The 17,147-nt window shown below is 31.0% G+C and overlaps 1 protein-coding gene across 3 annotated transcripts; it reads right to left on the bottom strand.

Annotated features, from left to right (window-relative positions):
- Positions 1-3,307: 3,307 nt before the first annotated feature.
- On the bottom strand, positions 3,308-10,102 carry LOC107849655 (fibrillin-5, chloroplastic). Of its 3 annotated transcripts, XM_016694210.2 has the most exons (7): positions 9,730-10,100; positions 7,215-7,330; positions 6,735-6,857; positions 5,479-5,577; positions 5,306-5,350; positions 3,684-3,757; positions 3,308-3,549 (listed from the first exon to the last, which is right to left on the bottom strand). In XM_016694210.2, the coding sequence occupies exons 1-7, from the start codon at positions 9,980-9,982 to the stop codon at positions 3,477-3,479; spliced, it is 783 nt and encodes a 260-aa protein (XP_016549696.1). In that variant the 5' UTR covers positions 9,983-10,100; the 3' UTR covers positions 3,308-3,476. The 3 variants fall into 3 exon arrangements, with proteins under 3 accessions (XP_016549696.1, XP_016549697.1, XP_047256976.1); XM_016694211.2 differs by lacking the exon at positions 3,684-3,757 and having other exon boundaries at positions 9,730-10,102; XM_047401020.1 differs by lacking the exon at positions 5,479-5,577 and having other exon boundaries at positions 9,730-10,102.
- Between the last annotated feature and the right edge of the window lie 7,045 nt (positions 10,103-17,147).

Here is a 17,147-nt window from a genome sequence, read left to right as displayed (position 1 = left end):
GGTAAGGGAATTGCAAGTCGGGAGCCCGCCCAGAGAATAGGGTGATGAAATTGAAAGTCAGGAGCCAGCATGGAGAACAGGATGAAGAAATTGTAAGTCAGGAGTCTGCCTAGAGAACAGGATGATTAAATTAAAAGTCAAGAGCCCATCTGAAGAATAGGGTGAGAAAATTGCAAGTTGGGAGCCCATACAGAGAATAGGATGATGAAATTGAAAGTCAGGAGCCCACCTGGAGAACAGGGTGAGAAAATTACAAGTCGAGAGCCCATTCAAAGAACAGGGTGGTAAAATTGCAATTCAGGAACCCGCCTGGAAAATAGGGTGGTGAAAATTGAAAGTTAAGAGTCCGCCTGAAGAATAGGGTGTTGAAATAGCAAGTCGGGAGCCTGCCTGGAGAATAGGGTAATGAAATTGAAAGTCAGGAGCCCTCCTGAAGAACATGGTGAGAAAATTGCAAGTCGGGAGCCCGCCTAGACAGGGTGATGAAATTGCAAGTCGGGAGCCCACCCAAAGAATAGGGTGATAAAATAACAAATCAATTGCCCGCCTGAAGAACGGGGTGAAGAAATTGCAAGTCAGGAACCTGCCTAGAGAATAGGGTGAAGATTTTTAAGTTCAAGTCCAAATTCAGAAGTACAACTTGCAAAACATGTTCAATTTTTGAGCTTAACTACAATACTAGATTTGACCTGATTTCCACATAACCTGGGATAGGTAAGATGCCAAAAATCAAGTTTCGGTTGCATTCTATCTTTCTTTTCCTTTCTTTAAAATAATGGTTGGGTCAAATTCTGTCTTATTGTCTACTTCTTTCCCTAAAAATACTTTGTGTTTATAGCCAAAGAGGGGCATGATGTAGGCACATAAATTTGACTCCTTTTAAACGTCAATTTGTCCCATTCCCTCGCACCCATACCATGCATCTCACCCTATTTGATACTTCCCTAGTAAAAGACAAAATAACAAATATAACCACTTCACTCATTTAAATATGCACACCTTACATCATCCTAACCACTCCCACCCCCTATCCTATCCCACGTACCCCTTTCCATCTCACCTCATATTTTTTTCTCTGTATATACACTCATATACTCACATAACAGTAAAAGGAGAAATACACACAGAGAACTATATAAGCACCACACTATACATAGATAGAGGAGATAGGTAGACTCATCTACTTCTACGAATTCACTCACGCATAGCTTTACATAGTGAAAAGTACACACACTTACACTCTGATTGTCACGCACACACAGAGCTGAACAACAAAAAATAGAGTAGAAAAATAGGGATTGATAGAGAAAGCATAGAAAAAGAAGAGTGACCGGAGATAGCTATGGGAGAGAGAAGATAGAGAAAAATGGAGAGAAAACCAGTATAGAGACTTGCGCGAGAGAAAAAGAGACGAGAGAGGGGTGAACGAAATAGGGTAAAACAGATTTTTCCAGCAAAATTTTCATCAAAATTACAGCTGCGTTATAGAGACCGACCACCATCTAAAAAATCCAACCAAGACAATCCCTAGACTCATTGAAAAATCCAAAAACTGACCTACCCTTCGTCGGAAACTCATTAGAAACCCACCAAACCCTGAAATCATTCCTTTCTGTGTTTTCCCAGCAACAAACTCGCCAGAAAAGGGGTAAGGTTTCACTTTCCAGCTCCGCTCTTTCCAAAAACTAACTCGGAATCGTGTTAGTGTTCATATTTCATTTGGATTTGTGTATCGTTTTTATGGGTTGCTCATTTTTCTTCGTGGATTTCTTTTTGAATCATATTTTGAGGAGTTTCGTGGTTGAGTTGGCTCATAGTTGATATTTTGAGATTCGTATTGAGATCAAGTCAGGGTTATCGAAAGCGGATTCTATCTTTTAAGCGAGCAACACTTTGATTCCGAAAGCTTCTTAAGGTCCAATTTCCAAATCTATTTCCTTAATTTTTATGTGATTGTAGTTGTGATTTGATATTGTTGTTCTATTTGTTGGGTGATTTTTTCTTGATGCTCGTTTTTGGTGAATAATTCCACGTAGGGTGTTTGTGTTAAAAATGAATTTGAGGCGGGAATTGAAAAATTAATAAAAGAGAATGTTGGTTGTTTTAGTTCATTGATAATTGTTTAATTTGGAATAGGCATCAATTTTGGTTAACCTCGATAGTGTCATATTTAGGCCAAGGATTAATAGGCAAATCTTAGGTTTTGAGTAGGCAAATCATAGGATTCTATGTCATCAAATGTGTGAATGCTTGTTTTAAATGATTTTTCTCTTTATATCGCATTTTCTATCAAATGTATTTATCCACCGGGGGATGCCCTGAGGTCACATTTATATATTCATTGGGGAATGCCCCGTGACACTCTATAATCGAAAGACCAATCGTGATCAAAGACCAAGACATCGGGTAAAGCATAGCTTAGGATAGTTAGGATAGTTTAGATTTTCATTTCAGCATTTTTACTTTAGTACGTATTAAATTGGTCTGGACACTATTTTTTTTGGAGTTTTGACTGTTTGGATTGTTTGTTTTCTTATTGTGTGTTTTATTGGTTTATGCATTTCATAGTGTCATACTAGTCGATATACTCCACGACGCGATCGTGGTCGAACCATGGGACCGAGGGATGCCTAACACCTCCTCCTCGGTCACCAGAATTTCTTAACCGAAATCTCTGTTCGTGGATCAATTTTAAAGTGTCAAAAATCATTTGGAAAAAGGATTTCCAAAGATGACTTAACACACTAGATTTATGCCAAGTTCGACTCTGAGTTTAAACGTAAAAAATTTTTTCGAAACAAAGTTTTACTTTTAGTCACTTTAATAATAAAATCCTTTCGAACTTAAAAAATATTAATCCTTTCCGGTAAAGAATATGTGACGGTGGGCTAGAGTTTCTTCACGTTTTTTAATATAGCTGTCATATGTGAAGTTGTGTTGTTAATCATGTCTAGTATTAGACACTAGGTTTCAACAGTGAATGATCACCAAGATGGAAATAATGATTGCTTGAAATAGTGATGCTAGTTATATGGAAGGTAATCTAATAGGTTTGAAATAATGTACGCAAGGATTTATGTTTATTCATTCGCAATTAAATATGATGGTGTAGGTATGATATAAAGATGTACCCAAGATAACATATGGTTGCATTATTTTCTAAGATTATTAAATGTCTTTGTGTGGTTAGATAGTATCCTTGAATTGCTAAGTGTGAAGAAGACTAATTATATACTATATGATGTTCTAAATAGTTAAGTTAAAGAGTTAAATGTATATAAATTCACAATTAAGAACCACCAACCAATAAATTCAATACGTATTGTTAGCATTTCATTTTAATTGATGACATTTGAATAATAAGTTATGCACTATTATATTTTATTGTAAATGTTACAACATAACCATTATAAGTGGGACTATTTCTTCTATGTATTGAACTTTACATATAAATAAGGGGGAAAAGGGCATGACAATTAGTTAACCCTCTCCAAGACAAAAATGTTGTCCTTGTTATCTCTGCCTATCCTCAAATTCTCATCGATATATCTGCATTTTTCAGATTAAGGATAATAGATTTTTTTTTCTCTATGTCCATTTTAATTTCAAGTACAACATAAAAAGTTAAAAAAGAACTTTTCTACTCAATAAGAACTTAAAATTAATCAGCGGATAAAGGATACGTAATCTCGAGCCAACCTTCCGGGTTGAAGATGCCAAGAAGAAGATTGTAATTTTTTTGAAACACGTTCATCAACTGTTTCAATGTCAACCATGAAACTTTCTTAGTTTTTTTTTTGGAAAAAGTTGTAAAGTTCTTCGCACTAGTCATAGACTTTAAAGAGATAGGCAGAACTCTCCATCTAAAATCGTATAAAAGACTTTCATTTTGTAAATATCAAGCAAACACACAAGCTAAATCAATGTATATAGATGTCCATCCAAAAAAATATCATCCTAATATTTGATATTAAGGTGGCATTTATTCTTTAGATCTACTTTAACCCTGGCATAACCACATGCGCATGTTCTGTTTTTTTAACTGTTTGCTTTATCAATTTCATTTTAATTACAAAAGAAAAATGAACAATGGACTAGGATAGTTTTATTTTACACTAACTAGAAAGTTAATTGGAATAGCAACCTTTTGCAATGCAGGAAACACAATTAATTCATACCTGTTTTATTATAGGGATAAAGCCCACGAAAATAACTGAAGTTTAACCAAATTTTCAGTGGAGCATATTGAACTTTCTGGGGGTCCTATTACCCCCAATATTTTTTTAACTGGAATTAATTCCCCCCGGACTTTTTGAAAGTGGAATTAATCCCCTTCAAAACGTATACCTAGTTTTTTCGGTGGAAAGTGTGGTACACGCGTTGTTTCTTCTCCATTTTATCACTTTTCAACATTTTTTCACCATTACAACCATATTAAATATTCCAAATGATTCCATTGAGCTTATGAAGAAAGTTTTTTCAAATAATTGAATGGAATCTTCCATTAATTTTCCATTGAAACTCGGAAGATTCAATTAGCGAGTTCCATTAATGGAAGATTCAATGAAACTCGCTAATTGAATGAAACTCGCTAATTGAAAACTCAATGGAAGATTCAATTTTCATTAATGGAATTCGGAAGATTCGGAAAATTCATTAATGAAACTCGAAAGATTCAAAAGATTCGAAAAGTTTAATTTCATGATTCAATTTTCATTAATGGAACTCGGAAGATTCGAAAAATTTAATTTCATGTATGAAGTTATTCAATCTTCCGTTAATAGAACTCGGAAGATTCAATTTCCATTAATGAAACTCGAAATTAAATTAGCGAATTTTCGAGTTTGAATCTTTCGAATCATTCATTGAGTTTCAATTAGCGAGTTTCATTAAATTATAATCATTGAGTTTCATTAAATTTCAATTCAACAATGGAGCAACCATTGTTGAAGAAAGAAGAAAGAAGAATGAAAAAATAAATAAAAATATAAAACTTTAAATAATTATAAAATTAAGGGGCTGTTTGACAAACAAAAAAGAGTTTTAAAACGTTTTTAATACTGTTCACGCGTTCAATGTGCGTGAATCACACGCAGTGTGCCAAGTGGCAGATATATGCCATTAAAATACGAAAAATAAATAAATCTAGGGGGTAATAGGACCCCCGCAAAGTTCAGTATGCTCAATTGGTAATCCGATCAAACTTTAGGTATTTTCGTGGGTATTATCCCTTTATTATACACTGATTAGAAAGCTAATTGGAATAGCAACTTTTTGCAATGCAGGAAACACAATTAATTCATACCTGATTTGGGGTTATTTCAGAACTGTTGTAAGAAATGTCAACTCTCTACATTAAAAAAAAAAAAAAAAAAGTCAAATAAAAGACCAAGAGGAGGAAATAAACAAAATTGTGAATTCTAATAAGTTATCATCAATTTTATAAAAAAATTATAATAATGAAAGAGAAATCTCAACTGATTTGGATGCAATTCTGAAGGTGGCTTCAATCCTTAACTCTCCGCTCAATAAACTTAATCCTCTTACATTAAACTTGATCACATTCACAGCTTTTCCCTCCATTTATATCACCATTTAAATGTTTCAATTAGTACAACAAAAAAATAAAATAACAAATAGTATATAGTACGTAATATTATGCAATATAATACTGCCTTTGTTTCATTTTGAAACAACACATAAAAACACAATAAAAGTTTCCTCAAATTTTTAAAAACACTTTCAGTTTGTGGGGATCCTATGACACCCCCTAAATAATTTTAAACTGATCTAAATATATCATTTTTGGCCACCTGGCATAGTCAGTAACAATGAAAAAAATTATTTTGATAAATTTTTCTTTACTTTACCTTTTTATTTTACTTATTTTCGTCTTCTATTCTTTTTGTTTCTCCCTTTCTTCTTCTTCATTACTGGACTATTGATGGTGAGTTTCATCTTTGATGGCGTTTATTTTCTAATAGAAATGATGAAGAGGTAAAAAGAAAAATGGAAGAAGAAAATGATTTGTTAACCATTATTTTTTTGGACGAAAAATACTTTTCGATGATAATTAAATCATAGAGTAATAGTGGTTAGCCACGGTAGCTGGAACCACTTGTGATGTAAAGTTTCTTGATAATTTTTTAGCACAATTTCGGGAAAGGAGAAATAGCATAAAATGGTGATCATTATTCTTAATTTGTATATAAAATATTAAAGGAGAAAATAGAACATTTCCTAACCGGTAAGCAACAATCAAACGACCCCTAAATATATATAACATACCAAAGGAGAAAATAGAACATAGAATATTTTCTGACCGGTAAACAACAACCAAACGACCCCTAAATTTATATAACGTAAAGAAGAAAATAGAACATTTTCTAACCAGTAAGCAACAACCAAACAACCACTAAATATATATAACATACCAAAGGAGAAAATAGAACATTTTCTAACCAGTAAACAACAACTAAACGACCCCTAAATTTATATAACGTAAAGAAGAAAATAAAACATTTTCTAACCAGTAAGCAACAACCAAACAACCCCTAAATATATATAACATACCAAAGGAGGAAATAGAACATTTTCTGACCAGTAAACAAAACCCAAACGACCCCTAACTTTATATAACGTAAAGAAAAAAATAAAATATTTTCTAACCGGTAAGCAACAACCAAACAACCTCTAAATATATATAACATACCACAGGAGAAAATAAAACATACCTCAGAAGTATCAATATTCTGATATAAATTCCCCAGTGCGATAAAATCTCTCAATCCTAATTTTGTTCTTTTTGATCCTAAAATACTTATCGTACTGTATATAAGCTTCCAATTTCCAGCCACCTACACATATACCAAATCATTTAATCTAATCAGAAATATACAATCATTAATTTAAAGTATTAAAATATTTTTTTATTCATTTTTGTTTGTCACTTTTCGCTTATCGAGAGTCAAACTGTATGAATTTTAATTAATATTTTAAGATATATTTTTTATCATATTAATATGAGAACGATTGCAACTTATAACATTTTTTCGTATAATTTTCGAACAATTAAATTATAAATTTAAACTATTAGATTAATCAACTCTAATTTATCTTTGAAATTTAATCAAATTGATCTTTATAAAGTAAAACGTGACAAATAAAAATAAAATCGGCTAATAAAATAGTGGTATGGCACAATACCACATCACCTTATCTAGAGATAAGGTTGGTTCAGGAGTTGGATTTTGAGATTCCAATTGCCTGACCAGCCCTTCTATTTCAGATTTCTTCTCCGATGATACTCCAAAAATCCCTCTGTTAATTCCTAAACAATATTTTCAACAAACAAATTAACATAAATACACAAAATTATATAGTTGAATTAAATATGCATTGTATACAATAGCAGGGACGAATCTATTAAGGCCCGTGGAGGTGCCACGCCATTCATAAGTTTCGACGTAAACTATATATATATATATATATATATATATATATATATATATAATATAGAATATAGATATATAATAGTAGTGCCACCCAATGTACCAAAGTGCTTTGTAGTGCCAGAGACAAAGGTGCATATATTTTGCCTGGAGCATGCAGGATCGAATCTCGGCAAACCTTTTTGGTTACTTATACTTGGTTTATTTCAATCAATTGTATCCAACTATGCAGCAATCTTAATACATCAAATTTCATACAATTAGAATCCATTGTTTGACTTGTCCTTTCAACATAAATAAGATTTAAATTTTGTGTAAAATATATAGATTAATCTTATCAAATTAAGTTGGTCTATAATAATAACCTGGTCTTATAATTGAAAATTTTCTTTTTCTTCTTTTTCACTGGATATATTTTTAATTATTGTTGACTTATATTAATTCATTTATTTTTAACTGAAATAGTAAGTTTAGGAAGAAGAAGGGAGAGGGTTTAAGTTCTTTATATGTTACTAAGCTTGCTATTTTATTTTATTTTTAAAGAGAGACTAATTCTATTTTCAATTTAATGCCTGAGTTCTGACTCTATTTAAAAATATCAAATTGTAAATTTTGAATATATAATGAATTTTAATTTTTAATTATTATAATAAAACCTTGCACACAACATTGAGGCCAAATTGTTAAAGTCATATTTTTTATTATTTTTAAAAAAAATAGATAAAAAGCTGAAGCATTCCTTTTCTTAACCACTCCCTGTTAAGAGATAGCGGCGGAGCCAGAATTTTTATTAGAGAGGTTTAAAATCGAAAAAAAAATATGCATGAACTAGTCGAAGGGGTTTCAAGTTTCAACATTACTATATATCAATTTTTTTTTAACTATATATAAATAGTACAGTTTTCTGACGAAGAAGGTTAAGATGAACACTTTGATCACAAGTTGGTTCTGGCCTTGGAGGCGAATCCAAAATTTAGAGTTTCTGATTGATTGAATCGATAAGTCTACTTGGCACCCTGAGACTCCAAATCTTGAGTTCGCCTCTGATAATAGGGTACAAAATAAGAATATATGTATTAACAATGCGAGGATTAAACAATCTAAAAAACAAGATCCTTTCGTTTTTAATTACTATAATATAAATAATTCCTCAATTATAATTCTCACATAACTAGCACATACAAATAAAATAACAAGTAAAATTACTGTTAAATATATTGATAATGTTTTAAATTTGTATTTAGATATTTAAATTATCCGTCTATTTTAATTGGACGCTTGAATAAATGATGAAGTGCTCCTCTTGGGCATTTTCAACATATATCTTGAAAACATTTCTTCACATGTTCTTGAATGTCATTAAGCAGATAATTAATCATATAAAATATATCATCTTTTTTATTATATATTTTAACATCAATTGAAATAGGCTTGCACTTTTACGGCTTATTGAGGTTAATGTATATAATACAAAGAAGATGATATATTTTAAGTAATTAACCAGTTTATATAATGAGTTCCTGAAAATACGTGCAATTTTTTTCTCCAAAATTTTAAATAAACAAAGTGTCTTATAGAAACACTTTATCATGTGCTCAACAATTAAAGCGTTCAGTTAAAACAACATGTAGTTTGAATATTTAAATAAAATTTGTTAGGAAGTTTTAAAGCGATGCCTAGTGTTCTACCTGATATTAATAATGTAAGGGATTGTTTGGTAATAAGAGAAAAATGAATATCCCATCAAAGTATTCTATCCACCTTTTATATGGATAATAATTCCATCATTTTAATAGAAATTGCATAATAAAATAATTTTAAAATTAATTAGTACCTTATACTAACAATAACAATATATTCAGTGAATTCTCAGAAAGTGAGATTAGGTCTACCTCAGATCAAACATACCCAAATTTTATCTTAAAATTATTATCTTTTCCCACGTACCTAAAATACCAGACAAGACTAAGGGGTCATTTAGTTAGAAACAAGTTATCTCAAAATTAACTATCTTTAAATAATTTATCCCATCATTCATATAAAATAACTTATCCCACTAATACGATATACATGTCGAGACAAATAATTTTGGAACTATTGAAACCTTCAATCAAACGCAATAATCCTACATTTTATCTTGAAATTATTATACTCACTTTATATCTCATACCAAATGACTATCAAACGTAGAGCTAGATAAACAGAGATGCCGGGGTAGAGGAATTGAGAGGGGGGTGTTAAAGGCAGAAGGAAGGTGAATGAAATGAAGAAATAATACCTTGGAGGACATCATAGAGTTGAATCTTGACTTGGGAAGAAGCAGTTGATTGTGAAACCTCAACATTCTGTTGTTCAGCAGCAGCACAAAAAATAGTCCTTTGCTGTCCAAATCTTGAAATCTTATTAAAGTTTCTTGGATTATTAATATTAGTGGCTGAAATATTACTTCTTGAAATCTCAATGGTATTTGACAATGGTGGAGACAGTTGTGAAGCTGTCATTTGAGTCTTCATTAACAGCCTTGTGGCCATGGGACCAATCTGATGGAGGAGCTCTATGTTGCTCTTCCTTTTTAAATTTTAGGCCTTTTTTAGTTTTTATGAAGAAGACATGAGATATGTCTATCTTGTCCTTGTGGTTATGTTTGCAATACCTAACTTCATCTTGTTGTACTTCATTCTTTTCAATTGATGTAGTTTAACTAGATAAGAAGATTAATAACTTTGAATATAAAATATAAGTTAATATAAATTTGTATAACATTAAATTATTTTATTACGATTAAAGTAAATAATTTAAAATTAAATTATGGGCTATATTGATGCAGTTTAACTAGATATGACGACTAATAACTTTTACTTTAAAATAAGTTAATATATGTTTGTGTAACATTAAAATATTTTATTAAGATTAAAATGAATATTTTAAAGTTAAATTATTGCTATATACATAAAATTATTTACTATTTTAAAGACTAACTAAATATGAGATTGGTCGTATTATTTGAGACAGAAAAAGTATTACTATCTATATTTTAAATTACTTGACATGTTTGCTTTTTACATAATTTTTAAGGAGAAATTAATAAAGAGTGTAAATTAACTAATATGACCTTATTTAATCTTAATTTGATGAATCATCTTCAATTAATATGGATATAATTGATAAAAATTAATTAATTATTTCTTGAATTTTTAAACACATTAGTTATTTTAAGATAATTTTTTATTAAACATATTAAGTAATTTGAGACGGAGAGAGTATTCTTTTTAAGAAAATTATAATGGTATCAGACGCGCATATTTTGATAATTTTATTTTATAATGTAATTATCTTTCACTAGCAGATATATCTATAGTTCATTATTGATTGTTATATTATCATTGAATACATTTAATTACTTGGATTTGTTTTTTCTTTCTTATCTGTGTTTTGGATTTCCCACGAATTAAACAAAGATATTGTGCTAGACTACATCCTTATTTAATTCTGACCAGTACATTTTAAAATTTAAACTTGACTGGTCTCTTTTAAATACTTATTTTACTTTTCTGTGGTGGGAAAAAAACTATAAAAGATAAATTTTTTCTAGTGTTACATATTAATTATTTATTTTGGTCATTGGCAGTGGAGCTCCGCTTGATCCATTGAGTCGGTTTTGTGTAGCTTGTAATTTGATAGGATTGCTCTAAGATTTTTGGAGTTCATTTTAGAAAGAAATTTGTAGATATTTGATCGTGAAAATTAAAAAAAATTAAAGTTGGAAGTGAAATTAGAATTGAAGTTGGAGTTTGAAGTTTTGTTTGATGTGAATATAAATTGAAATTGTTTTTGACTTTTTGTGAGAGAAATGAAAGTGAAAAAATGAAAACGAGTTTCATTTGTTTTCACCTTTTCAAATATAATTTAAAATTTTTTTGGTCAAACACTACCGTTTTCACTAAAGTGAAATAGCTTTTTGAAAAAAAATAAAATAATTTCATGACCAAACACTTATTATTCTCAGGGTGACATAACCAATTACCCCTTTCTCATTTCCTTATTCTCTTATTGAAAAAAAAAAGTGCAAAAAATACCTATATTTTGATAAAATTTGCAGTTACGCATCCTGAATTTTGCGGGAATTCTATGACCCCCAGATTATTTTTTGCCATATTTAATTGGAATATGTTTGGCACTTGGACCACTGCATGTATTTTACGCACATTGAGCGCGTAAGAAAAAAATATTCGATACGGGACAAATATATGTCAGTTAAATACGGTAAAAAATAGTCTAGGGGGGTCATAGGATCTCCACAAAGTTCAGGGTGCGTAACTACAAATTTCGCCTAAGTACAGATATTTTTTGTAAATTTTTTCCAAAAAAAAACATAGAAATTAGTAAATCTCAATATCCTAGAGAGTACTAACATATTCAAACAATCTAGAATTGGTTTCAACTTGTAGAAAATAGCAGAAGAAAGGTGTAACAAGGGAGACCTTCTGCTAGCCCAAAATCGTTAACTAATATCAGAAGATTCAACTAAAGAAGAGGAAGCTATGAAAGCAGAAGGAAAATATTGAATAAGAGAGCTTGGGTATAGAAGAAGACTACTTTATATGCTTTGTATTGGATTTGTTTTTGGATGGCTACAAATGTACAAGGTTGTCCCTATTTATAATTGTTTATGGATCATTCTAGAAAATCTTCTAGACACTTCTACAAGAACAATTTTTGTGATCTTTATCTTCTACAACTCATCTAGATAATTCTACGAGACAAATATCTAGTGATCTTTATTTTCTACCACTCCTCTAGAATATCTAGATAATTCTACAAAATGTTTATTCAAGATACTATACTAGGATATTCTAGAAGAATCTATGATATTTCAAAAATCATCTTTAACTTTTTTCACACTCCCCCTTAAAGTTATTTTTTGAAAACTACCCCAAGCTTTTCACGGAAGAACTCAAATGAAGCTTTAGGAAGTGAATTGGTGAAGATATCGATAATATTCTCCTGACTTCGTACTTTCAAAGTACTTACAGTTCTGTTAAGAGCTTTTTCTCGGATGAAGTGATGTTCCACCTCAATGCGCTTAGTTCTTGCATGAAATACTGGATTATTTCAGAGCTTGATGACACTTTGATTGTCTCCAAAAACTGCAGTTGGCTTTGATATAGATAGTTGCAAATCTTCTGTAAGTCCTTGGACCCATACACATTCTTGAGTAATAAGGGTTGTTGCTTTATATTATGCCTCCGTAGTTGATAAAGAAACAGAGTCTTACTTTTTACTACACCAAGAAATACCTGTTCCACCACAGAGAAAAATATAGCCCGATGCAGATCTTCAGTTATTCATATCGCTACAAAAATCAACATCAGTATAACTCACTAATATCAAATCTTTCTTCTTTTGAAAGAATAGGTCCATATCTAATGTTGCGTTGATATATTTTAGAATCATTTTTGCAGCTTTCAAGTATGGCTTTCTTGGATATTGCATAAATCTACAGACATATTCAACCGAAAAATCAATGTCTGGCCTTGTAATAGTCAAATACAGAAGACTTCCAACCAGAGCTTGAAAGGATTTGGGATCAACAAGAAGTGAGCCATCTTCACGCTTTAACCTCGTACATGTCTCAAGAGGAGTAGAAAATTTCTTGCTTTGTTTCATCCAAAACCTGTCAACAAGTTTTTTGGCATACCCTTCTTGAGTAGAAAAGATTCCTTTATCATGTTTGTCACCTCTAATTCAAGAAAATGATGTAGTTCTCCCAGTTTCTTGATTTCAAATCTTATGGCAAGATTTTCTTGAAGTCTTGTAACTTCATCATCATTGTTTTCTATTATTATCATGTCATCCACGTATAAGAAACAACCACATGCAAGTTTCCTTGTTTCTTAACAAACAGACTAGGATCTGAATGTGATGCAACATAGCCACAAAAATTTAAATATTGAGCAATTTTTTCATACCATGCTCATAGAGCCTGCTTTAGTCCATAAAGTTCCTTTTTAAGTTTGCAGACATAATTAGGATGCAAGTTAGAGACATACTCGAGAGGTTGCTCCATATAAATATCTTTGTCAAGTTCTCCATATAAAAAGACAATTTTTACGTCAAGTTTCCATAATTTCCAACAATGTGAGGCTGTCATGGCTAGTACAACTCGAACTGAGATCATCTTAGCTATCGGGCTGAAGGTTTGTTCGTAGTCTTCACCATAATTTTGAGAAAATCCTTGAGCAACCAGCTTTGCTTTTATATCTGTCTATGCTGTCATATGCTTTTCTTTTAATTTTGTAAACTCATTTGCAAGATATGGGTTGTACATCTTTTGGCTTTGGAATAAGGTTCCAAGTTTGATTTTCACTAGAGCCTCCATTTCGTCATCCATGGCAAGTTTGCATTCATTGACTCCTTTAGCTTCTTCAAAGGTTGAAGGCTCTTCATCATCAATTGGCTCTGCAAAAAAAATAAGAATACGTACAAATAAGGTTTTCAGCTCTGAAGCAGGCTGGCTTAACAATAATTCTACTTGGTCTTTGTGAACTAAGTAAATCATCTTCTTGTTGAGTTTCATGTTGTTGAGTCTCTGGGTTTTCCTTTTCTCTTAGCTCCTTAGTAATTTGATTCTCTGGAGAAACACTTGTGATGAAAAAGTTTGAAACTCCAGGGTTCAATGATGTAGAACCCTCTCCTTCCATTGCAACTCCATAATACAAGAAAATTTCATCAAATACGACATCATGAGAAATTATGAAACGATGAGTTTTTGAGACCATACACTTCTAACCATTTTCCTTTCATCATATCCAATAAATGTGCATTTTCTTGCCTTAGGATCCAATTTGCTTGCTGAGAATTTGAGATATGAACATAACTGATGTTGTTTTTATAGCATTTTAATATTATTATTATTATTATTATTTAATATTAGTATGCATAGTTTTGAAGTCTATGTTTCTTAAATTCTATCTTATATTGGTTGCCTCTTTACTCTCATAAAATGGGTGATTTATGACCATTAACATCAGCCGTTTGACAGGTACTTAGCAACAATTGAGTATTAAGTCACTATGGCAGTTTATGCCAATTGTTGTTATGGGTCATTTAAGTTTTATTTGGCCATTAAGTGCATGTTGCATGGCTGCGTTTTCAGCTTTCTTTTCTTATTCATTTGTGTCTTTAACACATAGTTAGTGGTGGTAAAGATGTAGACATAAGTTTCATGTAACTCGTGTAATTTTCATTCTTTATTCCTCCATTACCCTAATCTTTATGTGTTGTCACTCTTGTAACCATTGCAACCTCTGTTATATTAATCTTCCCATTTAATCTTCTTATTCATTACATGGAAGATTTCTTACCTATAAATAGAGGTGGTCTTGCATGATTTTGGTCCACACAAGATAATATAGATTTCACAAAAATTAGTAAAAAAGAGAGTTCATTAGTTGAAGGGAGGTGTTCTTTTTGTGAAGCTTTGAACTCAACTCTTGTCTAGAGTTGTTGAGTTGTTCTTTGAGAGAAGACTGTTATATACAGGAGGGGACAAGTGAAGAAGATTACTGCTGAACCGGTGAAATATTTATTGTAGTGGGCTTGAATCTCCTTAAAGAGAGCGACATATCCGCGCCCCAGCCGAAGAAGAAGATATTCTTTTTATTTTCTTCACTTGTAATTTTCAATTGTAAGTTTATTGTAAATTCACTAGCAGTAACAGATAGAGACAAATACTCTAATGTGTTTAATGTTATAATTTTCTCCAAACATCAATTCATAAGGTGACTTCATGTTGTTTGGAGAAAGAGGCATCCTGTTAACCACATACGCTGCGCATTTCATACCTTCAACCTATAGGACTCTAGGTAATTTTTGGGCATGAATCCATCTCTTACGTGTCTCTATTAAGTGGAGAATTTTTCTTCCAGCCACTCCATTTTGTTATGGCGTAGCAACACAAGTAAGTTCTCTTCTAATGCCATAATGATGACAAAAAAAGAGGAAATTTTTAGAAGAGAACTCATCACCGTTATCTGTTTGCAATCGCCTTATCCTTAACCAAGCTCACCTTCCACAGTTTTCTTGAACTCCTGAAACTTGTTGAATACTATTGATTTGTGCTTCACAAAATAATTTCATATGAATCTACTAAAATCATCAACGAAAAATAGCATATAAGAGTAGCCGGAGAACGAAGGAGTTCTTGTTGACCCCATCAAATCACTATGAATTAGTTCTAGAGGATCTTTGCTTCTTGTCAAGGATCTATCAAATGAAAGATGATGTACCTTTCCATATTGACATCCTTCACAAATCTCTCCTCCACCAAAGTTGCTTAAGTTAAATAATCCTTTTACTAGATTCAATTTTACCATGACTTTTAATTTATCTATAGAACTCAAAATTAAAAAAAAACAAGTTATGAATAAAGTGACCAAAATAGGTCATCTATTTAATAAGTTACCAAAATAGGCTAAATATAATAAATTATTACTTTTTATCTTTTCTTTTTAATGGTCAACTAACGGAGTTGAAAAATAAGAAGACTGTTTAAAAAACATAATAAATTATTACGTTTTATAAAAATATTTGTAAAACATAATAATTTATTACGTTTTACAAAACTTTTTGTAAAGTGTAATAATTTATTACGTTTTACACAATTTTTTTTTTAAAAATCAGTGTATTGTCATATCACCGCCTTTCTGTCAACTTCCTTTCTGTCAACTTTAAGTCAAATCTGACAAATATTTATATAAATCGTAATAAAAGTTATGATTTATATATAAATCATAATTTTTTATTACAAATTACATTAATTGTCTTCACCTACCCATCCCTTTACTTTTCTTTCCAGAGGTCCCCCACCCCACACGCTAGCTTTACCCGTTGAACTTACCCTTTTCACGTTCAACAAGTTCCCTTCTGTACCCCCACCACCATTCCTCTTTCAAATTTTTCGACGGTCCCTCCCCCCCTCATTTTCATAATCAGTTGTTCTTCAAAATCGATTGAAGAATCTAGATCTAACAACATCAAGTTAGGTATGTTTTTATAATTTCATTATAAGTTTTATTTAAACTTTTACTGGTGTTGACATATATTTATCTATATTTTATTTTTTATTTTGTTGTAAGAATTTTTTTTGGACCCATTAGAATCAATGAACTTAATTTTTGTGAACCCATTAGAATGGATGAACTGAAAAAATTAAGGTTGAACCTATTTTATTTTAACATTTTTGAATTAAAGTATTTCATTATGTGGTAGGTAGGAACTAGGACACATGTTGTCTTTGTCGAAAAAAGTGAAAATATATGTATTTTGTAATTTTGGTTTACACGAGATAATTGATAGCATGAACTCGACTTAGTCATAGAAAAAGAAGTTGATAATTATTAAAAATTCGAAGCTTAAGTTTCAAAGACTCAACTTTTAGTATCGGAATGAGATAAGATAGCAATTTTATAAGAATGGAGTGAGAATCAACCATTGACAAGTTTGTTGAGTTATATCTAAAGGTCAAGCTCGTGTGGTTGTGAATCTAAAATAAATAATATCTTGGTAATTGGACCAAGACTATTAAATCAAACATCTAAGTTAATTTTATTTCATCATAAAAATTAGTAGAATAAAATATTTTACAATAACACATTGATACATTTTTTAAAAATATGAAATCTATTATATTTAAAA

Source organism: Capsicum annuum, chromosome 12 (genome assembly GCF_002878395.1).
Source record: "Capsicum annuum cultivar UCD-10X-F1 chromosome 12, UCD10Xv1.1, whole genome shotgun sequence".
NCBI lineage: Eukaryota > Viridiplantae > Streptophyta > Magnoliopsida > Solanales > Solanaceae > Capsicum > Capsicum annuum.
The sequence above is the reverse complement of the archived record's forward strand: the minus strand, read 5'-3'. Positions and strand labels throughout refer to the sequence as shown.

Bases quoted from the DNA above. Each gene is read 5' to 3' on its own strand.
- LOC107849655 (XM_016694210.2), bottom strand. From the start codon at position 9,982: ATGGCCACAAGGCTGTTAATGAAGACTCAAATGACAGCTTCACAACTG. The intron at 7,331-9,729 runs GTATTATTTCTT...AATATTGTTTAG, and splicing joins ACTCTATGATGTCCTCCAAG to GAATTAACAGAGGGATTTTT. The intron at 3,550-3,683 runs GTATCCTTTATC...TGAAAAATGCAG, and splicing joins GAAGGTTGGCTCGAGATTAC to ATATATCGATGAGAATTTGA.